The sequence below is a fragment of the Myotis daubentonii genome, chromosome 4, assembly GCF_963259705.1.
Source record: "Myotis daubentonii chromosome 4, mMyoDau2.1, whole genome shotgun sequence".
In the NCBI taxonomy this organism is placed as follows: domain Eukaryota; kingdom Metazoa; phylum Chordata; class Mammalia; order Chiroptera; family Vespertilionidae; genus Myotis; species Myotis daubentonii.
In genome coordinates, this window is record NC_081843.1 from 41,904,417 (window position 1) to 41,929,239 (window position 24,823).

A 24,823-nucleotide genomic window follows, 5' to 3' on the forward strand; every position below is an offset into this window, starting at 1 on the left:
TTAAATATGAATTCTAAAGTTTCCATTAAATATAGCATAATAATATGGTTGGTTACAAAAGTTGAAGGCTTTCAGCAATCACAAAATGCCAATGACCTTAAAGCAAATTTCAATAAGAGAATTTGTGCTTAAACTGTTTTACCTGTAATGTCCTTGAGATCTAATCTTAAAATATCAATGCTGATAAAATGTAATCAAGATACATTTCTTTGTGAATAATTTATGTATCATATCATCAGGTTGAAGAATGACATTGAAGAGAGATTTCAATAACTATTTACAGTATCATAAAAATAATCCCAATACTTTTTTTAAAATATATTTTATTGATTTTTTACAGAGAGGAAGGGAGAGAGATAGAGAGCTAGAAACATCGATGAGAGAGAAACATCGATCAGCTGCCTCCTGCACATCTCCTACTGGGGATGTGCCCGCAACTCAGGTACATGCCCTTGACCGGAATCGAACCTGGGACCTTTCAGTCCGCAGGCCGACGCTCTATCCACTGAGCCAAACCGGTTTCAGCAATCCCAATACTTTTTAAAAGTGGTGCCTTTTCAGACAATTCATTCCTTTAAATAAATTGAATAATTTTAAAATCACAACATTAAAATTATTAAAATAAAAGCAGGTCAACTTTGAAAAAAACTCATCTTCTTTCTTCTCTGGCGAAATCATTTCATATTTTGTTTTGTAGCTGGTATGTCTAGGAAATCAATACATTTAAGGGTGTAGGGAGAGGGGCTGGATATAAAAACAGATGCAAGATAATCCACATGATTATTTTCTAGGAGAAATGTAACTGCATTGGAAGTGAATGTTTCTGAAGATTACTTAGGTACCAAAATAATTTTGGAAAACCTGTGTTACATTTTGATAGAAAATCTGCTGCCCTTCAAAGATGTTTATTTTGGGGTTTCTACTTTTTCTCCATTAAATTCAGCAATATTTCTTTTGCAGACTACAGATCCATAGGCACTTTGCTATCCATCTTCCATTATTTACTTATATTTAATTTGCTATTTTCATACATTCCCACACATTATAATAGCATGTGGCCACTGAGAAAATAATTGGTCATTTAAATTTGAAGTTATTTCTATTTCTCTTCCATAGGAAAATAGGAAAGAGAAATAGATATACCAAAATAGAAAGCTCTTAAATTAAGGGAAAATGTATTCAATTAACTCTCTTCTTTTTTGTGTGTGTGGATGTTTATGTTTGAGATTTTAGAATGGAAAAGGAGTACTAGTATGTGATAAGGTCCAAACAAACAATATGAGACAATTTGTAGGTTCTATTTTCAAAAATTTAAAACATTTTAATCCAATATGAATGTTTTGAGGGGAAGAGGACTCATAAACAAAATATCTTAATGAGTGAAATTTTGACCAAAATAAATGACATATCTTTGAATATACCCATGGTTGGTTTGAGGGGACTGGGAGAAAAAGGAGCATGAAATAACTGTCTGATTACTGGGTACCAGATTGAAGTATGTTCTTTGATTTAAATGGATTTAAAGTTAATGAATTCAAGGGAACTGCTATGAGGTTCCACCTTTCCATATCAAAATGATAACATTAGGCACCCATACTCTTGAGAACCAGGTTTGGTAGGGAGAAAGCTAATTGATCTAGGTAGAAACACTTCAGGGAAAAGGACAAGAAGAAAAGAAACCTGACCATGTATGAAAAATGAGCACTCCCTAAGCTCTACTCTTAGGAGTGGCAAGTTACCTATTTAGATGGGATGATAATTGGGTTCAATGCATTTGTTATACCATTTAATACTTTTTAAATGGAAGCAAACTTAAGTCCTGGAATGTCTGCTCAGTTGTCCTAAACTTTGAAGCTTACTTTAATTTAAAAAAGAAAAGAAAAATCACCAGTGAACTTGACTGAACATAGATATATGATAAATTTATTCAATTCCTCTTATTAAGTTTGGAGGTAAATTTTCCAAGGTAGATAGGAAGGTTAATTTGGGTATTTGAAATTTAAAGAAACTCCTAGGAATTTATGGTTCTATTTTGGTCCAGGTAAGAAACAGGAGAAAGTCCTTGAAAACTTCTGATTTCTACATTTTAAAAAAATTGAAGTATAGAGTTTGACAAAAGTAGAAAGCTACTAGCCAAATATAACAAAATAATATTATAGCATTTTATTTTAAAGAAATGAATATTCCAAGAAATTATTTAATATTTTGATAAATCTACTCAATAATAGAGTATGTTAGTCAAACATATCAAATCATGTTAGGTTTAGAGTACATCTACTGGCTAAAATCCATTATAGTTTCATCCATTTATTTGACAAATATTTATTGAATGCCTATTGTACCAAGCACTATAGACCTTGGGGAGAGAGTTGAACAAAAAAGGTCCCTATCTCATGGAACTTAATTAATGGATTGTACTTCATCGGACTTGTGCTATTAACATAATGACTGGTTAATTTAAACAAGAATTTTGGATCAAAACAATGTTAAAATTTCCAATAAGAAAATAATAACAAACAAGTATTAAAATGTATTTTTAATTTCATCCTGCTGAGTAGACTTCATTTTGGTGTGTTGATATTCCCCATTAGAGATAACAAAAACCAGTTTGTTAATAAATACCGCCTGGGTGGTTAATCCATTTCCCAAGGAAGATTGGTATAATGTGAAAGCACCAGCTATGTTCAATTTAAGCAATATTGGAAAAACATTAGTCATGAGGACTCAAGGTCTCAAAGGTGGTGTGTTTTTTTTTTTTTAAAAAAAACTTTATTCTTATTGATTTCAGAAAGGGAAGGAGAGGGAGAGAGAGATAGAAACATCAATAATGAGAAAGAATCCCCTACTAAGGATTGAGCCCGCAACCCAGGCATGTGCCCTGACCAGGAATCAAACTGAGACCTCTTGGTTCATAGGTCAATGCTCAATCACTGAGCCATGCCAGCCAGGCAAGAGCCATGTTTTTGAAATGAGCCTACCTTAACTGCAGAATAATAAAGTTGCATTTAGAAAATCCAAGCGAATTACTGAGAAGGTTCAGGACAAAAATTGACTAATTTCCATGGCCTGGATCTTACCCCTGACAAAATGTGCTCCGTGGCCAAAAAATGGCAGACCATGACTGAAGCTCATGTGGATGCCGATTATCGATGATTATTTGTGTCATCTATTTTGTGTTGGTTTTACTAAAAAAATGCAACAGTCAGATTAGGAAGACGTCTTATGCTCAGCATTAACAGGTCCACTGAATCCAGAAGATGATGGAAATCATGACCCTAGAGGTGCAGACAAATGACTTGCAAGAACTGATCAATAACCTGATTCCGGATTGCATTGGAAGAGACATAGAAAAGGTTTGCCAATCAATATATTTACCCCACTCCTCTTTGTTAGAAGTCAAAATGTTGGAGAAGCCCAACATTGACCTGGGAAAACTCACGGAGCTTCATGGTGAAGGCAGCAGTTCTGGAAAAGCTCCTGGGGGTGAGACAGGTACTAAAAGTGAAATGAGCTGGAAGATACGCACCTCCGGTCCAAGAATCTGTTTAAAATTCAGACTTTCAATGGTGACAAATAACAAATCCTATTTGTTAAAAAACCTCGCATTATATCTATGAGTATTGATTTAAATTCTTCAGATGTCTAGATTTTTAAATATTTACTTTTTTCTTCTCACTCCCTATAGAGGAATCCTCTTTGTCAGGCTACCTGTGGCACAGTCAATGAGAACACTAATGAAACATAGAAACTTAATACGATACCTCTCTTCTTTTTCTTTTCTTTAATTTTTCCCTCTTTCTCCCTTTAACTCTTGTAGGATAATCATGTTTTTGAAGATTAACCTACTCACTCTCTTCTCTGATATCCAATACAAAACCATTTGTTTATAGTCATCTAAATCTTGGAGCCTTTTCCCAAAGCATCACCATAAACCATCCTTTACCCCTTTAATCCAATAAATCATTTATTTTACTATTGTTAAGAAGTTTCTAAAATCAAATAGATTACAAGGTATTTCTTAATGTATCAGAGAATGGCTGGTGGGGTTGAACAAGCCAATCTTGAAGCTACATTTCTTGATCTGTACCAAACTATGTCTTCACCTTTGTCCTCTACTCATGTAACAGGAACAGGAAGAACCTCAGGCTTATCACCTTATATAGTGTTAAGTGAGTACTGGGCTGCTGGTTGTAGGTAGCAAGGCCAGTGTGGTCAGCTTTTACAAATCCTGGGAGATGTGTCTGGGCCTTAGTGGCCATGGGTGTTCTTCCTAATGAGGAAGACATGACACCTCTTTTTCATCCTTTGGGTCATGGGTGATGACTCCAAGGCAACAAAGTCCACATTCAACATCCTGTTGCCTGTTAACACTTGCTAAAACCCGCTTGGAAGTGTACACATTTATGTAAATAAAAAGTATTATGTTGGCAGCACAAACACATGCAATTATTTGGGAAAGACAGTTTTGTGATGTACGCCACCCTCAAGGTGTAACAGCTTGGCTTTCTTATACCACTCGTCCAAATGTGCAACTAAGCTTGCTGGGTGCTGGCAGGGGAGCTGGTAGTGCTATCACTGAGGGGAAGTGAGTGAGAAGTTGAGAGAGGCCTCTATCTTCTCTGAGTCTGGGCCATATATTTAGAGCCTGTCTTTGAATTCAAGGGAAGTTGTTTGCTTTATTTATTGCCCGTTGTTGTAACTTTTCTTGTTATAACATAGGGGTAGGGAAGCGTTTTATGCCCTTTGGATGTACTTGGAATATCAGCATTAAACAGAACCAGAGGTTTCTTGTCTTACAGCGAACTCTGTGTTTCCATTTTGTGGGGTCAGACCTCCATGCACCAAAACGCTCACCCAGACGCTGGGGAATTTCCCCGGCAGACAGCTGAGTAGGCGGGCACCAGCTCTTCCTCCACCATTGGCTTCAGTATTTCAAAGGGAAGCTTTTTAAAGGGGGGAAAAATCGACACACTTCAGACATTACATAATAGATGAATCAAAGTCCCACAATGTCACACAGTGTTTCTCAATGTCACAGTGGCAGGTCTTCTGTTTTTGCATCTGCTGTCAGTTCTATCTTCTACCCCTAAAATGAAGCCCTCTCAAAAGTCCCTGCCTCTAGTTTGCAGGTCCTGCACCCACGTTCTAGTCTTTCCAAAGCAGCAAAGCAGCCTTTTCTGATGGCCTGCAGCTCTTTGCCACAGCTCCAGAATTGTCCCCAACCCTGTCTGTTCTCTGTGGAGTGGAGGCATTCTCACACCCTCTACTCTGTACTTGGCCTCAGGCAGAGCCACTGTGATACACTGATAGGGCAGCTAAGAGCTCATCCCAGTCTAAGGTAACCTCATGAAGCTTAGGCCACAGAGGAGGGAGTGCAAGAAATGCTGCTTTTCTGCCTGGTTGGTGTGGTTCAGTGGCTGAGCATTGACCTTATGAACCAGGAGGTCACAATTTAATTCCTGGCCTGGGTTTTGGCTCTATCCCTAGTGGAAGGAGTGCAGGAGGCAGCCAATTGATGTTTCTCTCTCATTGATGTTTCTATCTCTCCCTCTCCCTACCTTTCTCTAATACACACACACACACACACACACACACACACACACACACACACACACACACACTGAGTGGCCAGATTATTATGACCACCTGACGTCTGTAGGCAAATTAGCCATACACTGCATCGTATGGGATATGGAAGCTGAAGGCCTCTTTGAACACCTTTGCTGTCTGCAGTTACCAAGATAAAATGTCTCCAATTCGCACAGGAACACAAGGATTGGACAGTCGAGCATTGGAAAAAAGTCATGTGGTCCAATGAATCATGTTTCCAGTTGCATCATGCAGATGGCAGAGTGAGAATTTGGCGGAAACAGCATGAAAGCATGCACCCCACATGCATGAGTACAACCCTTCAAGCTGGTGGGGGCAGTGTTATGGTTTGGGGCATGTTTTCCTGGCATGATTCGGGCCCTTGAATTCGTGTGGAACAACATCTGAATAGCACAACATACCTAAGTATCACTGCTGATCAAGTTCATCCTATCATGTTGATGGCGTATCCCAATGGAAATGGCTTCTTCCAACCAGACAATGCGCCATGCCACGGTGCTCGTATTGTGCAGGAGTGGTTTCAAGAACATGAGGGAAAATTTACCTTGCTTAGGTGGCCCCCACAGTCACCGGATCTCAATCCAATTGAGCATTTGTGGGATGAAGTTAAAAGAACCATCAGGCAGCTGGTTCCACAACCATCAAATCTCACAGAACTGGATAGTGCTATTCATGGTGTCAGATTCCTCACGTCACCTTTCAACATCTCGTGGAGTCAATGCCAAGAAGAATTACCGCAGTATTGAAGGCAAAAGGTGGCCCAACGAAGTACTGATGGGGTGGTCACAATAATCTGGCCACTCAGTATATATAAATGCTGGTTTTCTTTTCAGTCTTAAATTCAACTCCAAGCTTCTGCCAGGGTTCTCACTCATCAATGGGGCTCCCTCCTCCACACACAAAGTGCTGTTCCAAGGTGCTGGGGTCTAATGTGGGGCCAATATTTGGGGAGGCCTTACAAGTTTCTGCCCAGGCTTGTCACTGATAAGCTGCCCATCATCCGAGCCACCATGGTCCCCTGAAGTCTAGTGCGTCTGTGAATTCTGTGTCAAATTAGGGGCATAAGAACCTTTCTAAAATCTCACTTTCCTAGGGATCCCATGGGGCCAGTACCTATTTCTGTCCCCTCCCAAATGTTCTGCCAGGGAGTGAATTGTGGGTCCTCATCCCTCTCCTTTATCCCTCTCCTTCCCAGTTTTAGGCATTCTCTACTTCTTTCCTTACTACTCTCATTTCTTTACCCTTCAAGGACATCTGTTAGAACCACTTTAATGAATTTAGGCCAGAGATCACTACCCTGTGGCTGGCGGAAGTTTTGGGTTGACTCACGCAGTATTTTTTGTTTGTTTAAATGAAATTAGTTACCAGCATTGAAAAATTGGATGAGTTCACATAAAAATCTATAATTCTAATTTCCTGTGGAAATTTGGCAAAAACGGGCTTCTACTGCATGGCAATTACCAGTTGGGGCAGAGAAGGGCTGTCCCACCAGGGGCTCTGTCTCTGCTCAGGCCCCGCCCCGCCCACTTCACCAATTAGTTAACAGCACCTGCCTGACCTGAAGAGCATTGACTTTGGGGTGCTAGGCTGTGGTCTTTCACAAAAGCCAGGGGGAGGGGCTGTTTGGGAGGATATTGACCCTAGAACATACTAGTGTGTATAGGCCAAGATGAGGGAGTATAAAATCTGGTTATCTTTGCTCCACATTAACAATAAAAAATAGCTACCACATTCAGGGATTGCATGGAAGCCTAGGTCCCTCCCAGAAGCAATGCCATTTAATCCTTGCAGAAACCATGTGACAAAAGGACTATTAATCCCATTTTACGGATGGGAAGACTGAGGTTCTGAGAAAAATGACTTGGCCAAGTCACAAAACTAATAAATAGTAGACTTTGAAATGCAAGTATATGTGACTCTGCTACTGGGTTATATGGCCTTTCGGTCCATGGACATCTGTGGCCCTTCCTCAAGGGAGTAAAGGCACCGAAATTAACTGCCAAGTTTAATGAGATCAGCCTGAATCAGAGGTGAAATCACCTTGGCACTAAGTGAAAACCAGGGCCTTCCTCCACTCCTGCTCCCTCCAGAAGGAGGCTATTTTCTAAACACCTCTTGAAGAGCAGCAGTTATTCAATAGATGTGTTAATTTTATTTTTTATTTATTTATTTTTTTAAAATATGTTTTATTGATTTTTTACAGAGAGGAAGGGAGAGGGATAGAGAGAGTTAACAACAACAAAAAGCTTTGAGATTTTTAATTTGTTTGTTTTTTGGTGTGTGTGTAAATTCATAGAAGTAGAATACTACCAAATATGATAAACTTTAAGGTTGACAAACTAATGAATTCAGAATCAAGCACTTAATCAAACTTGTAGGTTTGAATTTGCATATTTATAGTGTAATGAATTTCACATTGTCTAATAGAGTAAAAATTTATATTTTATTAGCATTTAGTTATATATTTTGAAACAATAATTGATGCTTCATAAACTTATAATGAAATTTTCTCTCATGAATTTAAGCTAAAAATATAATGATCTATGTTGTGGTTAAGTAATATTTTAAGATATTTTTTAAATTGGTTTTTTTTAGAGGTACATATTGAAAGAAATAAATTGATATGCTGTGAGGGAGTTCCTTCAAAACAGTGCAACTGTTTAGTATCACACATGAAAGAAAATTAGATTATTGAATAACAGATAAGGAGGCTATAGATGCTGATGGAATTATAATTCCATTTCTAGATAAGATAGATGGGAAACTTCATGCAATTAATTTTGTACAGTCTGTAAAAAACAACAACAACCTAACAACACCCTGACAACTAGATTGATTTTTCAGTAGCTATAATGAGTTGATTTTAGAAGCACAGTAATAGTGTTTCCTTTTGGGGGTTGGGGGACCCAGGAAAAAAAAACTGTGAAATTTTACTATGTGAAACAGTTCCTTAGTTAATTTTAATGATTTGGCAGTTGTTGTTTTTTCTGACTGAGGTTATTCTCTGGTATTCAGTGAATCTAGATTTTAAACCCTGCCAGATATCCTAAAGCCAAACAACAAGGGCTATTGATGGCAGTTCCTATTTCTTTTACAACTACTACTTAAGGTCTAATATTGCTCATATAAAAAGACTAGAGGCCTGGTGCACGAAATTCATGCACTCGGGGTGTCCCTCAGCCCAGCCTGTGCCCTCTCGCAGTCTGGGAGCCCTCGGGGGATGTCTGAAAGCCCATGGGGAGTGGGCCTAAGCCAGCAGTCGGACATCCTTAGTGCTGCTGTGGAGGTGGGAGAGGCTCCCACCACCACCACTGTGCTCACCAGCCGTGAGCCCGGCTTCTGGCTGAGCAGCACTTCCCCTGTGGGAGGGCACTGATCACCAGGGGGCAGCTCCTGCATTGAGCATCTGCCCCCTGGTGGTCAGTGCACGTCATAGCAACCAGTTGTTCCTCTGTTCAGTCAATTTGCTTATTAGCCTTTTATTATATAAGATAATAATTAAATGGCATTTACTACATTACTGTCCTGAACTAAGGATTCATGTATATTACCATTGCATACTGGAAACTGAGGCTCAGAGAGGTAAAATGACTTGCCTAACGTCACCCAGCATGTAACTGGCTGAGGTCGGTCCCAAACCCTGATCTCCTGGAGTATTCTTTCCATTGGAGACACTGGTCTCATTGCTTTGGCTTCTGCCAACTAATGTTTTACACCCACTGATATCCTTGTATTCTGCTTATTGCTAATCTTTAGTGTTGTCAATGTGGACATACTTATCAGACCTCTCAACAAAGGACATGTTAAATAACGACACTAGTACGGCATCAACAAAATTTAGACTGTGATAAATTCTACATGACCAGTTGCTTTAATGAAGTTTTAAGGGAACTAAATGGGAGTGAGTACCTATAGATTAAAAGAGACAAGAGACAAACCAACCAAATGCTTTGTGTTTTGAAACTTGTTTGAATCCTGATTCAAATAAAGCAACTGAAAAAAAACAACATTATTAACCAATCAGGAAAATTTAAACAATGGATACTTAATGGTATTAAGGAATTGTTAACTTTTACATGTAATGCTGGTATTGTGTGTGGTTAAGTATCTAATATGTAAAGATATTTTTAAAAATCGTTATTTATTAGAAGTACATACTGGAAGAGATAAATTAATATGCTGTTAGAGAGTTCCTTCAAAACAGTGCAACAGGTGGAGATGATTGGTCTTCAGTTGGTAATTGTTGAAGCTGTGCTTGGGGCACCTGAGGGTTCATTATATTATCCTGCCTACTTTTGAGTCTGTTTCACATCTTCCACAAAAGAATGCATTGTAGCCCCACCGGTGTGGTTCAGTGGTTGACAGTGGACCCATGAACCAGGTCAGGGGTTTAATTCTGGTCAGGGCACATGCCTGGTTGCAGGCTCATCCCCAGTAGGGGGCGTACAGGAGGCGGCCGATCAATGATTCTCATCACTGATGTTTCTAGCTCTCTCTTCCCCTCTCTTTTCCTCTCTGAAATCAATAAAAACATATAAAATATTTTTTTAAAAGAATGTATTGTTCAACTATGACCCCAGAGTAGAACATTCCTTTGATTTTATATGGTATAATGCCTCATTTCAAGAATGCCTCTGAAGGCACTAGAAATAATCTATCCAATCTCCACGTCCTCTTCCTTTACTTTTGGGCACAGAGTGGGAGGTGAGGGAGTGGTGATTGGGGCGGGGGGTTGTTCTCTCCTCCCCCATCCAGGGTCCAGTTGCAAGCTGGATAACCTCCAAAAGATTTCTAATCTTTCCTAAACTAAAGCCTGAATTAGGGGGCGGGGGAGGGGGTAGATGTATAGGGGGAAATGTCGGTTGACAGCATTGTTTAATCTTTGGTCTTGATTTTGCTAGTTAATCACTTTGTGGTCACAGAGCAAACGAACGTATACCTTTAATTTTTCTGCTCACGTGACAATGTTTTTGTTTTAGGGTCCTTTCTGCTGTACAGGAAATTCCCGGAGAGCTGACGTCACCACCCCCCGGTTACAGTAATTACTGTATTGACGCTACTTGTTTTTAAAGCTTACGAAGTTGCGGTGCCGCGTCAGGACAGTTTCAGAGTTCAGACTTAAGTCATTATTTTTCTGTGATTTGATCTTCGGGCAGCGTTGACCCTGGAGCCCTGAAAAGAGCTGGATTTCTTTTTTTAGATCCCAGTTGATCTATTTCCCAGGTTGTGTCCCGGGCATAAAGCAGAGCACGCGCTACACTCACACCCCCGGTAGGGGAACCACTGGCAGCGTTTACGGCCGCAGTGCGCCTGCGCAGCTGGTTCCCACCAGCTCGCCCGCCATTCCCCGTCCGGCTAGCAGGGGGCGCTGCGACGCAATGGACCAGGCCTCTCCCTAGGGCTCCGGAACCGAGTGCAAAAGGGCAGGAGGCGAGGCGGGCTGAGGGGCGTTCTATCCCCGAGAGCGCTGGACTCTATCACCCTTTGTCCTCCAGCCTCCTGGGGCACTGGGCCTGCGGGCCTGGTTGCTAGGCGGAAGCGGGGCGCGGCGGCGGCCGCGGCGGCGGCCCGGGCGTTTGAAAAGCGGCTACGCAGGCGGCAAAAGGTCCTCAGGCGGCGGGTCGCCCCGGGTTGCCGACTGGCCCGGCGGGTGGCAGAGGCGCCGTTTGCCTTGAGTCGGGCAGGGTTAGGAGGAGCCGGGCGCGCTGCAGGAGGCGGCGGCGGGGCCGGGCCGGGCCGCGGAGCGGGGGGCGGGCGGCGGCGTCGGGAGCCAGCGGTGGGGGCCCCGCCGGGGGTCGCGAGTCCCCCGAAACTCACCCGGGCCCCTTCCCTCCAGCAGACCCCGCCTGCGGGCCGCAGCCCGCGACCATGGTCTCCAAGTCCGACCAGCTGCTCATCGTCGTGTCCATCCTGGAAGGTGAGCGGCCCGGGACTTCCTTTTGCAAGTGCTGCTTCCTGAGTGTTCACCGGGGCTGTGCGGACCCCGAGGACCTTGTCATCGCCGCCGCCGTGGTCCCCAAAGACTGGCTCAGAGCCGTGCGCGGGGAGGCCTGCCGGGCAATTGATTTGAACGTCTCCCGGGAGTCGGGGCGCCGGGAAGGAGAGGTGGCATTTAGCGCAGCCCCGGGGGGGGTGGAGGGTGGGGGGTGGAGAAACGATTTCCAGCCGCAGCCTGTCGACGACGCTCGCTAGGAGCCGAGGCTGTGCCTGCTCCGCACGTTCTGTTCAGCCGCCTCCCCCAAAGGCGTGTTTGCAAGAACTCTCCTTGCACTCGAAAACGTGTTGCTGCCGTTTCGGAGGCGTGTGGAGGCCACGGCCTTTGCAGGGCTGGGGGTTGTCAGGAGGGCCAGTGGGAGAGCCCTGGAGGGTCAGGCTCTGTGCCGGGAATGGAGGGTACCCCGGTGCTGGTTCTAACAGCTGGGGATGGCGGATGTGTCCACAAACAGTTCATGGGGTCAGGCAGAGGGGTGACCTCCTTTGGGGGAAGCCGGGGGAGGCTGCCTGGAGCAGGTGAAGTTTATTTGGGTCCCAAAGGCTGGTTAGGGACTTGTCAGGTGACAAAAGGGAGGAGGGGGCCTTCCGGGCAAAGGGAAGCGCCAAGTGCACGTAAGGTGTTGAAAAGCAAGGCATGTTCTGTGATTTTTTTTTTTTTTTTTTTTTTTTGTGAGGCGAGAGGGACGTAAACACGGTGAACCCCTATTTTTTTGAGTTTTGGAACAGTTGAATGACAAGAACCCATAGAGCACCGGTTCTCAACCTGTGGGTCGTGAACAATGAAAATACATCCTGCGTATCAGATATTTACATTATGATTCATAACAGTAGCAACATTACAGTGATGAAGTAGCAACGAAAATAATTTTATGGTTGGGGGTCACCACAACATGAGGAGCTGTATTAAAGGGTCTCGGCATTAGGAAGGTTGAGAGCCACTGCTAGAGTTCTGATAGCGTTCACTGTCAGGTCACTAATTGTTGGAAGTCACAGGACTGAAAGCCCATTGTCATTTTGTTAACGAAAGCTTTTGGACTTGGCGCTGTATCCCATGCTGTGAGGAAATGGGAATAGGCACCCCCTTTCCATTCAAGGATGTGGGGGTCTTGTCCACTTGGGAGTATCAAATCAGTGTGCGGGCAGCACACACTATGTTGGGGTAGACTATATGGAACATGTAGGATATGAGCTATAAACATAGGTTTTGGGGATGGGTGGGAAGTGCTCTGAATGGTAAGTAAGCTTTAGGTAGGTGGACAGAAGGGAGTCATTCCAGGCGATGGACAACGAGGGCGAGGTGGGCAGGAGCACGGTAGGTGGGACCGTGAAGAGGTAGCAGACGAGCAGGGTAGGTAGGGGAAGGTGGATATTTAGGAATGTGGTGAGACATAAGCTTGTGTAACTAGGGTGAACAGGCCTTGGAGGCTCTTGAAAGACAAATAGTTTAATGTGCTAAATAACAGAGAGGCGTGATACATTCCCAGGCAGGATAAAGTATTTTTGCAAGTTTAGTAGCAGCGTGCGGGGTGGAGAACCTGGAATCAGAGATGTCAGTTAGGTGTTGCCACAAACAAACCTAAAGCTGGCATTTGGTCCTCCCTCCAAACTGTTCCTCCTCTGGTGTTTGTATTTCTATTCATCATAACCACGCCGTTGCCTCAAGCCCGGAACCTGGGAGTCATCCTCTTCCTTTCTATCCCCAAGTTCCAAATTGTCACCAAGAGTTGTTGCTTTCATTTTTAAAGTAATAGCAGATGGTTCAGAGAAACTTTACATGAATGAGCTTCCATTGTGAGTGCCCTGCTTTGGGGTCCTCATTATCTACCTAATCTATTGTAATAACATTTCATAAGTGTTTTCTTCCTTTCTAGAAAATACCTCCCATCCACGTTACTATCTGGGGATGCTCTTTCTGAAATGCACATCCCATTTCCTTAAAATCCTCCGGTGTCCTAAAGGATAATGTCTGTATTTCTTAGAATAGCATACCCTTTATGGGAGACCACTTGCATGCCTTTCAGCCTTTCTCCCTTCCTGCCACCTATTCATGCGTTCCCAGCCCTTCAACTATATGGATTGAACTGCTTGCAGTTTCTTGACTACACTTCTGGAAATGCCCTTTCTTTAAAAGAAAATGATTGGGTTTCTACCACCAGCAGAATTTGGGCCATGTACCAAATTTTAAGGATGAAAAAGACAGGGTTTCTGTTCTCAAGGTGTTCCTAGTCTTTGGGATGAGGCAGGCACCTAGTTATTGAACTACGGAGCCTCTGTTCTCAAGCTTATTGGAGGTCATCCTCATGATAGTCTGAAAGTATAGGTTTTTTGACATGTGAAATTCATTTGGGGAACCTAGTGATATTTTAGAGCAACTGAAAATGAGGTCCAGAGAGAAACTTCTGTGAGTGCTAATTGGGAGAGCCAGGCCATATGTAGCAAGATTCCTAATGGGGGAGTTTCAGTGAGGGTGGCAGGTGAAATTCACAGGTTTTCAATCAAGGTCTTAGCTTAATTGCTAACTAAGCTTGTACCAGGGTGAGTAGCAGCAGGGATGAATTTCCTCACAGTGACTAAAAGACCCTTAACCAAGATCTGCCTCACCAGACCTACATACAGGTTGACTGTAGGTTCTTGCTGCTGCTTCCTTAGTTCTTTAGCTTCCTGCTTTTAGTCTTTTATTTCTTTCCACTAGACCTTCCATTCCTTGAGGGCAAGTACTCTGTTTTACTTTTTTTGCATCCCATCATCTGACATAATACCTGTCTCTGAATATGCCTTTGGTAAACAGTGAAGAAACAGGGTCAGGCAGTACAAATGAAATGTGATGTGTAGATAGATAGAATACTTAATATTTCTTGCAAATATACAACATTGTCCTTGAGAACCAAATGAATGAATACATGCATCTATTTTCCTTAGCTAATTTGCAAAATTTTCTTAACTGTTAACAAAAAAATCAATATACAGATAAATTTGTTTTATTTGCCAATTTGATTATTTCCTAACTCTCCAGATGACTTTGTTCTATATTAAGTACTGGTATAATAATATTTGAAATTGGTGTAATGACATTTTTTAATTCTTTATTTCTAAATGTTGAGATTATTGCTGCTCAAGGTGTGAACAAAGGGCAACAGCATTGACATTAACTGTGATCTTGTTAGAATGCAGGCTCTCAGGCCCTCCCTGGACCTATGAACCTGTGTCTGCAGTTTTACAGGGTCCCAGGTGATTCGTAGGTACATTCATAGTGTTTGAGAAGCACTGGTTTATAAATTACAGCTTTAAACTTGGTTAATGTTTTTTATGAACACTGATTTTGAGTGCATATGTGAATATGTGTGTTAGCAAGGTAGTTTATTGAATATATGAAAAGTCAACTACTCTTTATATATCACTTTTTAAAGTACATGCTAAATAATAATATTTGATTTTCGTATACTTTTTTAGTTTTGTTAATCCTCACCTGAGGATATTTTTTTCATTTTTTTTTTTTTTTTTTTAGAGAGTGGGAGGGAGGGGGATATATATGTGTGTGTGTGTGTGTGTATATATATATATACACACACACACACACACACAGAGAGAGAGAGAGAGAGAGAGAAACATGGATGTGAGCGAGACATGTCAATTGGTTGCCTCCTGCATGCCCCCAGGAATCAAACCCAGGACCCTTCGGGGGCGCAGGCCATTGCTCTAACCACTGAGCAGCCAACCAGCCAGGGCTGAGTTTTGTATACTTTTGATTAATCTATATACTCTTTTTTTCCCAGGTCGCCATTTCCCCAAACGTCCAAAGCATATGCTTGTAGTAGAAGCAAAGTTTGATGGAGAACAGTTGGCTACTGATCCCGTGGACCACATTGACCAGCCAGAATTTGCTACAGAGTTAGCCTGGGAAATTGACAGGAAAGCACTCCATCAGCACAGGTGGCTGTTATTTTCAATTTGTTCTGTTCTTTTTCAGGCTATTGTAAGTAAATTTATAGATGTATAGATTATAGTAATAAAAAACAACAACCCTCAAATATTATTATTAATGTGCCAGGAAATTTTGAAAGTACTTTGCAACAGTAATTCATTTAAAAATCAGAACACACTTCCAGCAGTGGCGGCTTGTGCTGCCGAGGGAAGATGGGTCAAAGTCAGAGTGGTGGTCATGGTCCTGGAGGTGGCAAGAAGGATGACAAGGACAAGAAGAAGAATTATGAACCTCCCACACCAATTAGAGTGGGGAAAAAGAAGAAGAAAACAAAGGGACCAGATGCTGCCAGCTAACTGCCACTGGTGACACCTCACACTCAGTGCCGGTTAAAATTATTGAAGTTAGAAAGAATTAAAGACTGTCTTCTCATGGAGGAAGAATTCATTAGAAATCAGGAACAAATGAAGCTTTTAGAAGAAAAGCAAGAGGAGGAAAGATCAAAGGTGGAAGACTTGAGGGGAACCCCAGAGTCAGTGGGGACCTTGGAAGAGATCATTGATGACATTCACACCATCGTGTCTACATCTGTGGGCTCAGAACACTACGTCAGCATTCTTTCCTTTGTGGACAAGGACTTGGTGGAATCAGGCTGCTCCATCCTGCTCAATCACAGGTGCGTGCTGTAATAGGGGTACTGATGGATGACACGGATCCCTTGGTCATGGTGATGAAGGTGGTAAAGGCCCCGCAGGGGACCTCTGCCAACATTGGGGGGTTGGACAACCAAATCCAGGAAATTAAGCAATCTGTGGGACTTCCTCTCTCTCATCCTGAGTATTATGAAGAGATGGGTATAAAGCCCCGTAAGGGGGTCATTCTCTATGGGCCACCTGGCACAGGTAAAACCTTACTGGCTAAAGCAGTAGCAAACCAAACCTCAGCCACTTTCTTGAAAGTGGTTGGCTCTAAACTTACTCAGAAGTACCTAGGCGACGGGCGTCAGCTCGTTCGGGAATTGTTTTGAGTTGCTGAAGAACATGCACCATCCATCGTGTTTATTGATGAAATTGAAGGCATTGGGACAAAAAGATAAGACTCAAACTCCGGTGGTGAGAGAGGAATTCAGCAAACAATGTTGGAACTGTTGAACCAGTTGGATGGATTTGATTCAAGGGGAGGCGTAAAAGTTACCATGGCCACAAACGGAATAGGAACTCTGGATCCAGCACTGATCAGACCAGGCAGCGTCGACGGAAGATTGAGTTCCCCTGCCTGATGAAAAGACCAAGAAGTGCATCTTTCAGATCCACACAGGCAGAATGACGCTGGCTGATGACGTGACACTGGACAACTAGGTCATGGCTAAGGATGACCTCCCTGGTGCTGACATCAAGGCAATCTGTACAGAAGCTGGTCTCATGGCCTTGAGAGAATGTGGAATGAAAGTCACAAATGAAGACTTCAGAAAATCGAAAGAAAATGTTCTGTATAAAAAACAAGAAGGTACCCCTAAGGGGCTCTATCTCTAGGGAACCTCAGTTGCCTTCAAGGAAATGGTCAGGAATGCCAACCCCGGGGAGAGGTGGTGGGAAGTTGCCCAGAGGAGCCCGTTCAGTTGCTCTTCATTAGCAACACATTCTGTGCCCTGAGCACCACATGTAGGAGCCCGATGTGCAGCGCTCCATTCCCAATAAAGCGAGCTCTTTCTCAAAAATAAATAAAATAATAAAAATCAGAACAACTCTATGAAGTAGATATTCTATCCCCCGCATTACAGATGAGAAACCTGAGGCCTAAGAGGTGAAGTAACTTGTTCTGAGTCAGCTGGATAGTGGTAGAGCCCAGGCAATCCAGCACCAGAGCCTAAGTTTTTAACCACTATACCTGGCTTTTTTTCTTTTTTTTTGCTAATGTCTGAGAGAATAGATACTTTAGAAGTGCTATAATAATGCCTACCCAATATTAAATATGCTTTGGAATTCATTGCATTTTCTTTTCATTTATCGTATATTTTACCTGGCTTGCCAAGGACATATAGATATGTATATAGTATAATTATATAAAGGACTCTCTAATTAATTTTATACTTAATTTTAGACACTTGAACACTTTATTAGTATATAAAGCAGACTATAAGTTAATAGTCTCTTATTTATTTCATGAACTCTGATGAACAGAAGCAGGCAAGAACACTGATACTTTTATTTTTAAAAGGATTTAAAATATATTTCCCTCTGGAAAACACACAGTCACTTTAGTACTTAGTACTAAATCAGAACAAAATTCAAAGTTAAAAATTAGAGCAATAAGAAATTTACTCCCTTTTTTTGCTAGATCAGTCCATGGGTTTATTTATAAGGGAATTAAATTCTTAGAGAATATCAAAATTTTGTATTTGCTTTCAGTGACTTCTGGAATATTTACCTAGAGAGAGTCCTGATATAAGATATTCGTGCCTACATTGGTGATTGTTTTTACATTTTTGTTAGTGCTCACCAGTACCACTCTGAATGAATGTATAGGCAAGAAAAAAATACAGATAAAATGAATATATTAATGATGATTTTTGTGCCAAGTGCAGATTTCACAGTCATCTCACTAGATAAAAATGATGACAAAATTTAATCAGCTTACCCCAAGAGCCAGTATAGAGATTCCAGATGCAAAAAGCCCATGCTGTACCAGTCAGGGCCATGCTTACAGGACATTGTCATGTATTACATTACGTTACTGTTGATTTTAATAGCTTATGATTTTATGGTATCTAATTCCTTACTTTATTTTGGTTTTTAGCTATCAAAAGAACTGTAAGCCTGTATGTATATTTGTAGTTGTATGTGTGTGACAATATAAGAAAAACAATTTAAAATCAATCTTAATGAATAGTGGTAATTTTTTACTTTAAAAGATTTCTGTACATTACATAAGTGTGAAACACATTGACCTAGGGCAGCCTCTTAGATGAGACACTAAGATTTTGACATGTTTTGTAAATAGTTGGTATATAGGTAAGTAGATAAAATTAATAGTTCTTGCCAGTTGAAAAGTTTTTCACAAACTATGGAATCTTGATAGTAGTAGGCAGCTTTGTCAGGGGCAATACAAAATCAGTTCAATATTAAGTGAAAGCTGTTTTACTTATCACCTGAATTGTTACGTTACAGGCTACAGCGTACTCCTATCAAACTCCAGTGTTTTGCCTTGGATGCTTTGACTTCAGCCAAGGAAACTATAGGTTACGTTCTTCTAGACTTAAGAACTGCTCAAGAAACAAAGCAGGTATTGCCCTTTTGATGTTTATTACTGATTATGTTAGGCAGTTGTTTATTTTTCAAAATGTATCAGTCAGATTGATGAAAAGGGCAGGAATACTGGGCCTGATGGATTATGGGTTTGAAAGGCAGTTCTTATGTTCTAGTTTGTGAATTTGGTTTAGAAAATCCTGATCTTCTAATAATTTCATTGCCCTAGAGCTATCATTCTCAAAGAAACTTGTCTCTGAGCTCAAACCTATGTTACCTTGAGCTTGACATCTGCAACTCCTGGGCTTTGCTTTCAACAGTGGTCGTCTTCCACTGTCCCTTGCTTCAGTGAATGGTCACCATCTCCTTTCAGTTCTATAAGCTAGAAATATAGAAGTCTTCCTTGTCACCCTAGTTTTCTGCCTCTTTCCAGTTAGTTTTTTCCCTCCTGATTCACCTACTATTCTGCATTTTCCCTGCTGAACCTAAGCCACCATCGTTTCTTACGTTGGCTGTCATACTAGCCTTCTAATTGGTTTCCCTGCTTTTTGCTCCTTGCCTTCCCTACATAATAGAGAGAGTGAACTTATTGTAGCCCACTTAATGCAATGTAAACAGCAGCCTCCTCCCACCCCACTAAAAAAAATAAAAAGAAATAAAGAGAACTCTGGGTCCTTATTTCTGTGTTAGTGCTTTTTGTTTTTGAAAATATTTTTTCTTGTCTATTTATCTTTTAGCTTTTTTGTACATTATTGACTTTAAATATATTTATTTTTAGTTTTTCTTAATGTCTTTGTTTTGTCACAATTTTTTAAAGAAAGTAAAGTAAAAATTAATATCTATTTTATTTTAAAGTTCTCTATTCTTGATTTGAATCTTAAATTAGGATTCTGTGAAGAAAAATTTATCTGTTACTAACATTTTTGCTGCTGATAGCATTGATATTTGCAAATGAGCCAGTCAACCTGGCCCAAATTCAGGATCATTAAAAAAAAACCTGAATTTTTAAAGTGCTTTAAAAGAGGACTTGTTTATCCTCGATCCTTACTCATCACCAATCTGCTCTTCGGTCCTAAAAAGGTTTTCCTATTTTAGTCTTGAACTCAGAACCAGGGGCCATGCTTGTGCCCCAATGTTTCTCTTACCCAACTTCTCTGCTGCAACTTGCTAGTGTCCAGAAGACACTTCTATAGTCACTTTGGTTACAGAGAAGGTACAGTGGGGCCTTGACTCGGCCGATTTTTTGCATTGAGTTGACAGAGTAATTTGAGTTAACGAGCTCGGTCTCAGAACGAGTTAAACTCGTAAGTCAAGGCCCCACTGTAATTCCTTTTAGGAGGAGGGTATCTGAGAGGAGGTCATTCAGAAGAGCTTCTGAATCCTCTTGGCATTTCTTTTCTCATCTCGTGTTTTTTTTTTTTTTAAATATATTTTTATTGATTTCAGAGAGGAAGGGAGAGGTAGAGAGACATAGAAACATCAATGATAAAAGAGAATCATTGATCGGCTGCCTCCTGCACACCTTCTGTTGGGGATTGAGCCCACAACCCGGGCATGTGCCCTTGACCATAATTGAACCTAGAGGACCCTTCAATCTGCAGGCTGATGCTCTATCCACTGAGCCACACCAGCTAGGGCACCTTATTTCATTCTTGAGGATAGTTTGTCATCATATTAGTGATTGGAATTTAAGGAGAAGTGTTTTAAAATTATATTATTTTTAGGAAAACCAATTGTTGTCTTGCTTACTCTTTTGTTTGCCAGCAGAAATATATGAAGTTGGCCAGTAAAATATTTGAAATTAAAAGTAATGTTATTTTCTGTAAATAAATATCCATATACATAAAAGCCCAGCGGTGGAATGACCAGAACAACCGGTCGCTATGACGCGCAGTGCGGCAGCCAATCGGCTGATCCTGGCCCCGATCGATCCTCCCAACCTTCTGCGGCCCTTCCCCCCAACGGCCCCGCTCCCAATTGGCCCCCATCGGGGCGGGCTGGCCTACACCACCCTTGCATGAATTCATGCACTGGCCTCTAGTAAACAGAGAAATCCAGATTTGTTTTTCTGCGTTATATAATAAAAATAGATCATAAAGTCTGCAAGTAGTTAAAAATATTATTTTTCAAGGCTTGTACTAAAAATTAGAAAATATTTGTCATAAGGATAATAACAAACAAATTTTTTCTTAAAAAGTACCACATGAAAGTACCTCAACAAATATAGGTATTTTTGTCTTAAAAAAAACCAAAAACTCAACTTGGTTGTGAATTTTTAAAAATCTGTGGCCTAGTTAATCCTATTTTGCTTACAAACAACTTACTGAACCAAAACAGCAGTTTTTGAGAATTATAGGGGTGCCAGAAGATGAGGGAGAGCAAGATATTGAAAACCTATTCGAAGAAATAATGACAGAAAACTTCCCCCACCTGGTGAAAGAAATGGACTTACAGGTCCAAGAAGCGCGGAGAAGCCCAAACAAAAGGAATCCAAAGAGGACCACACCAAGACACATCATAATTAAAATGCCAAGAGCAAAAGATAAATAGAGAATCTTAAAAACAGCAAGAGAAAGAAACTCAGTTACCTACAAGGGAATACCCATACGACTGTCAGCTGATTTCTCATCAGAAACTTTGCAGGCCAGAAGGGAGTGGCAAGAAATATTCAAAGTGATGAATAGCAAGAACCTACAACCAAGATTACTTTATCCAGCAAAGCTATCATTCAGAATTGAAGGTCAGATAAAGAGCTTCACAGATAAGGAAAAGCTAAAGGAGTTCATCACCACCAAACCAGGATTATATGAAATGCTGAAAGGTACCCTTTAAGAAGAGGAAGAGGAAGAAAAAAGGTAAAGATACAAATTATGAACAACAAATACGCATCTATCAACAAGTGAATCTAAAAATCAAGTGAATAAATAATCTGATGAACAGAATGAACTGGTGATTATAATAGAATCAGGGACATAGAAAGGGAATGGACTGACTATTCTTGGGGGGGAAAGGGGTGGGAGATGTGGGAAGAGACTGGACAAAAATCGTGCACCTATGGATGAGGACAGTGGGTGGGGAGTGAGGGCGGAGGGTGGGGCGGGAACTGGGAGGAGGGGAGATATGGGGGGAAAAAAGAGGAACAAATGTAATAATCTGAACAATAAAGATTTAATTAAAACAAAAACAAAAAAAACAGCAGTTTTTGGTTTTGGTCAGTGTAAGCACCAGACCATGCCTTGATAGAACAGTGGTCAGAGTAAGAATGCTGTTTCTAGGTATTGAGATGGTGCCCTGCTGACCAGTGGTTCCTGCACTGATGATACACGTGGTCCTGGACCATGAAATTTTGAAGGCTGGTGTTGGTACTAGAATTTCTGAGCTTACTTTGGGGGTTTACTCAGGTAATTTAAGATACCTCATCTTGTGAGAAAGACTTTATATGTTAACACATTGTGGGCAGATCACGGACATTCTCATGTTTTCATATTACACAGTGTTTTACATAAATGTGAAAGGCACGTCTTAAAATTACATACCCATTGCATTTTGAAGTTATTTATTACATGCTCTTACAAGCTAATGTCTTTTTAAAGTATGATACTTCGTAAAATGTTTTTTGTACTCATTCAATAGAAACTTATCTGGCCACTGGGTAAAGCTAGCAATAAAACTACTGGTGCGCAATGTGTTAATGTCAGTCAAATACATGGTTCAAAATTCAGAACTCTGAATAGTATATTAGACTTTTATTATTTTGTTAATTTTTTGTTATTGTTAATATTAAACTTTCTTTTCCTTGTTTGATATAAACAGAACAAAGCAGAAATGTGCCAGGCAGAAAAGGTATAATACAAAAAGTGAGAAATTATGGTTTAGGGAAATGCAAATTTGGTAGTCTTTTTTTTATTGTTTAAGGGATGGGAGATTGGGGACATAAGAGTAAAGATAGAAAGAAATATTGTTTTCTTCAATATATTACCTGTTGAAGCATAGGAATAGGAGCAAGAAAGACACCCTAAACTTTACTTCAAGAGGAAATTCTGTTAGCTTCATAAGCAGGATTAATTTCTTTTGAAGAAAATGTGGAAAAAATATTTTAACAGAGGAGGAAGTACTGAGAAATGACAGGAAATATATTTAGAACCTTATAGAATATTTCCCACTACTGTTTATTCCCTATTAATGTTTTTTATTGTTTTGTTTTGCTATTATTCTCCAGGCACCAAAATGGTACCAGTTGCTGAGCAATAAATACACCAGGTTCAAGTCTGAGATACAGATAAGCATTGCTTTGGAAACAGATTCAAAGGCACCAGTGGATAGTTTTAAGGCAAAGGGAGCTCCCCCTCGAGATGGAAGAGGTTTGTGCATTATTTCTAAGGACATTCTCCGAGAAGTCACATCTGTGGATTAGAACTTTAGGAAGGGTGGTGGGGGTATGTGCAGGAAGATATTTGCAGGAGTGTAAACTGATTTTAGTCTATCAGGCAAATGTTGTGACATTGTTACACAAGCAGCTGTTGTTGTTTTTAGCTCTTGTTCACATAGCTTAGAAATTAGGAAGTATTTTCTTTTTTTAAATTTGATATATAACAGAACAAAGTAGAATTTTGCATTGTTTTTAAAAATTGGGAAATTTTCTTCCTGGGATGAGTGCAGGAAAGCCAAAAATAGTTATGCTCTTCTCATTAACTATAGTTTAACAAAACTTTCATTTCTGTTTCTTTTTTAATTACTAAATTTTATTTTTTAGAGCAGTTTTAGGTTCACAGAAAAATTGCAAAGTATAGAGTGTTCTCATATAATTCTGTCCTCACACAAAACACCTCCCACATTATCAGCATCCCTCACCAGAGTGATACGTTCATTATAATTGATGAATCTACATTGACACATCATTATCACCCAGAGTTCATAGTTTATGCTAGGGTTCATTCTTGGTGTTGTACATTCTATATGTTTTGACAGATGTGTAATGACATAACTATTCTGTTAGATTATAGTATCTAACAGAATAGTTTCACTGCTCTAAAAACCCTCTGTGCTCTGCTTGTTCATCACTTCCTACCCTCTGACCCTGGGCAACCACTGATATTTTTTTTATCTCTATAGTGTCACATTGTTAATTATACTGTATTAGCCTTTTCAGATTGTACTCTTTCACTTAGTAATACACATTTAAGGTTCTTCCATGTCTATTCATGCCTTGATAGCTCACTTCTTTTTAGCACTGAATAATATTGCTTTATTTGGATGTACCACAGTTTATTTGTTCACTCACTGAAGAACATCTTGGTTGCTTCCAAGTTTTGGCAATTAGGAATATCCATTCAGCTATCCTATGCCTTTTGATTGGAGCATTTACTCCACTTACATTTAGGGTTATTATTGAGAGGTACTTATTTATAGACATTTTAATTCTGTATGGCTAGGTTTCTCTCTCTGTTTCTTCTCAGCAGTCCCTTACAGCAATCCCTTTAGCATTTCTTGTAATGCTGGCTTGGTAGTGATGGACTCCTTTAGCCTTTTTTTTTTTGTCTGGAAGCTCTTTAGTTGACCATCTATTTTGAAGGATAGCCTTGCTGGATATAGTAATCTTGGTCTCAGATCCTTGCTTTCCATTACCTTGAGTACTTCATGCCATTCCCTTGTGGCCTGTAGAGTTTCTGATGAGAAATCAGGTGGCAGCCTTATAGGAACTCCTTTGTAGGTAACAGTTTTCTTTTCTCTTGCTGCCTTTTAAGATTCTCTTTTTGTCTTTAATTTATGGCATTTTAATTATGATGTGTCTGGGCGTGGGTCTCTTCGGGTTCTTCTTGTTTGGGGTTCTCTGTGCCTCCTTAACTTATGTGACTTTTTCCTTTACTAGGTTAGGGAAGTTTTCTACCATTATTTCTTCAAACACCTTCTCTATTTCTTTCTCTCTTCTGCCTCATCTGGCATCTAATATTGTTACATTTCACATTGTCCCACAGCTCCCTTAAGCTGTCCTCCTATTGTTTAACTAGCTGTCTTCCTGGTTTTTAACTTTTTTCTTTTTGGTTCTCTAATT

The 24,823-nt window shown here is 40.6% G+C and overlaps 1 protein-coding gene and 1 pseudogene across 3 annotated transcripts in view; both read left to right on the forward strand.

Moving 5' to 3' along the window:
• The first annotated feature begins 11,059 nt into the window (after positions 1 to 11,059).
• CEP120 (centrosomal protein 120) overlaps positions 11,060 to 24,823 on the forward strand; it is a 65,168-nt gene continuing 51,404 nt past the window's right edge. For 2 of the 3 annotated variants that reach the window (XM_059693765.1, XM_059693767.1), the window contains exons 1-5: positions 11,060 to 11,215; positions 11,450 to 11,527; positions 15,378 to 15,534; positions 18,694 to 18,808; positions 22,991 to 23,132. In XM_059693765.1, the coding sequence (XP_059549748.1) occupies positions 11,479 to 11,527; positions 15,378 to 15,534; positions 18,694 to 18,808; positions 22,991 to 23,132 (463 nt within the window). In that variant the 5' untranslated portion in view covers positions 11,060 to 11,215; positions 11,450 to 11,478. Of the gene's footprint in view, positions 11,528 to 15,377; positions 15,535 to 18,693; positions 18,809 to 22,990; positions 23,133 to 24,823 lie in introns of all 3 variants that reach the window. The other variant, XM_059693766.1, reaches the window with a different exon arrangement.
• Positions 15,542 to 17,460, forward strand: LOC132233316 (26S proteasome regulatory subunit 4-like; annotated as a pseudogene).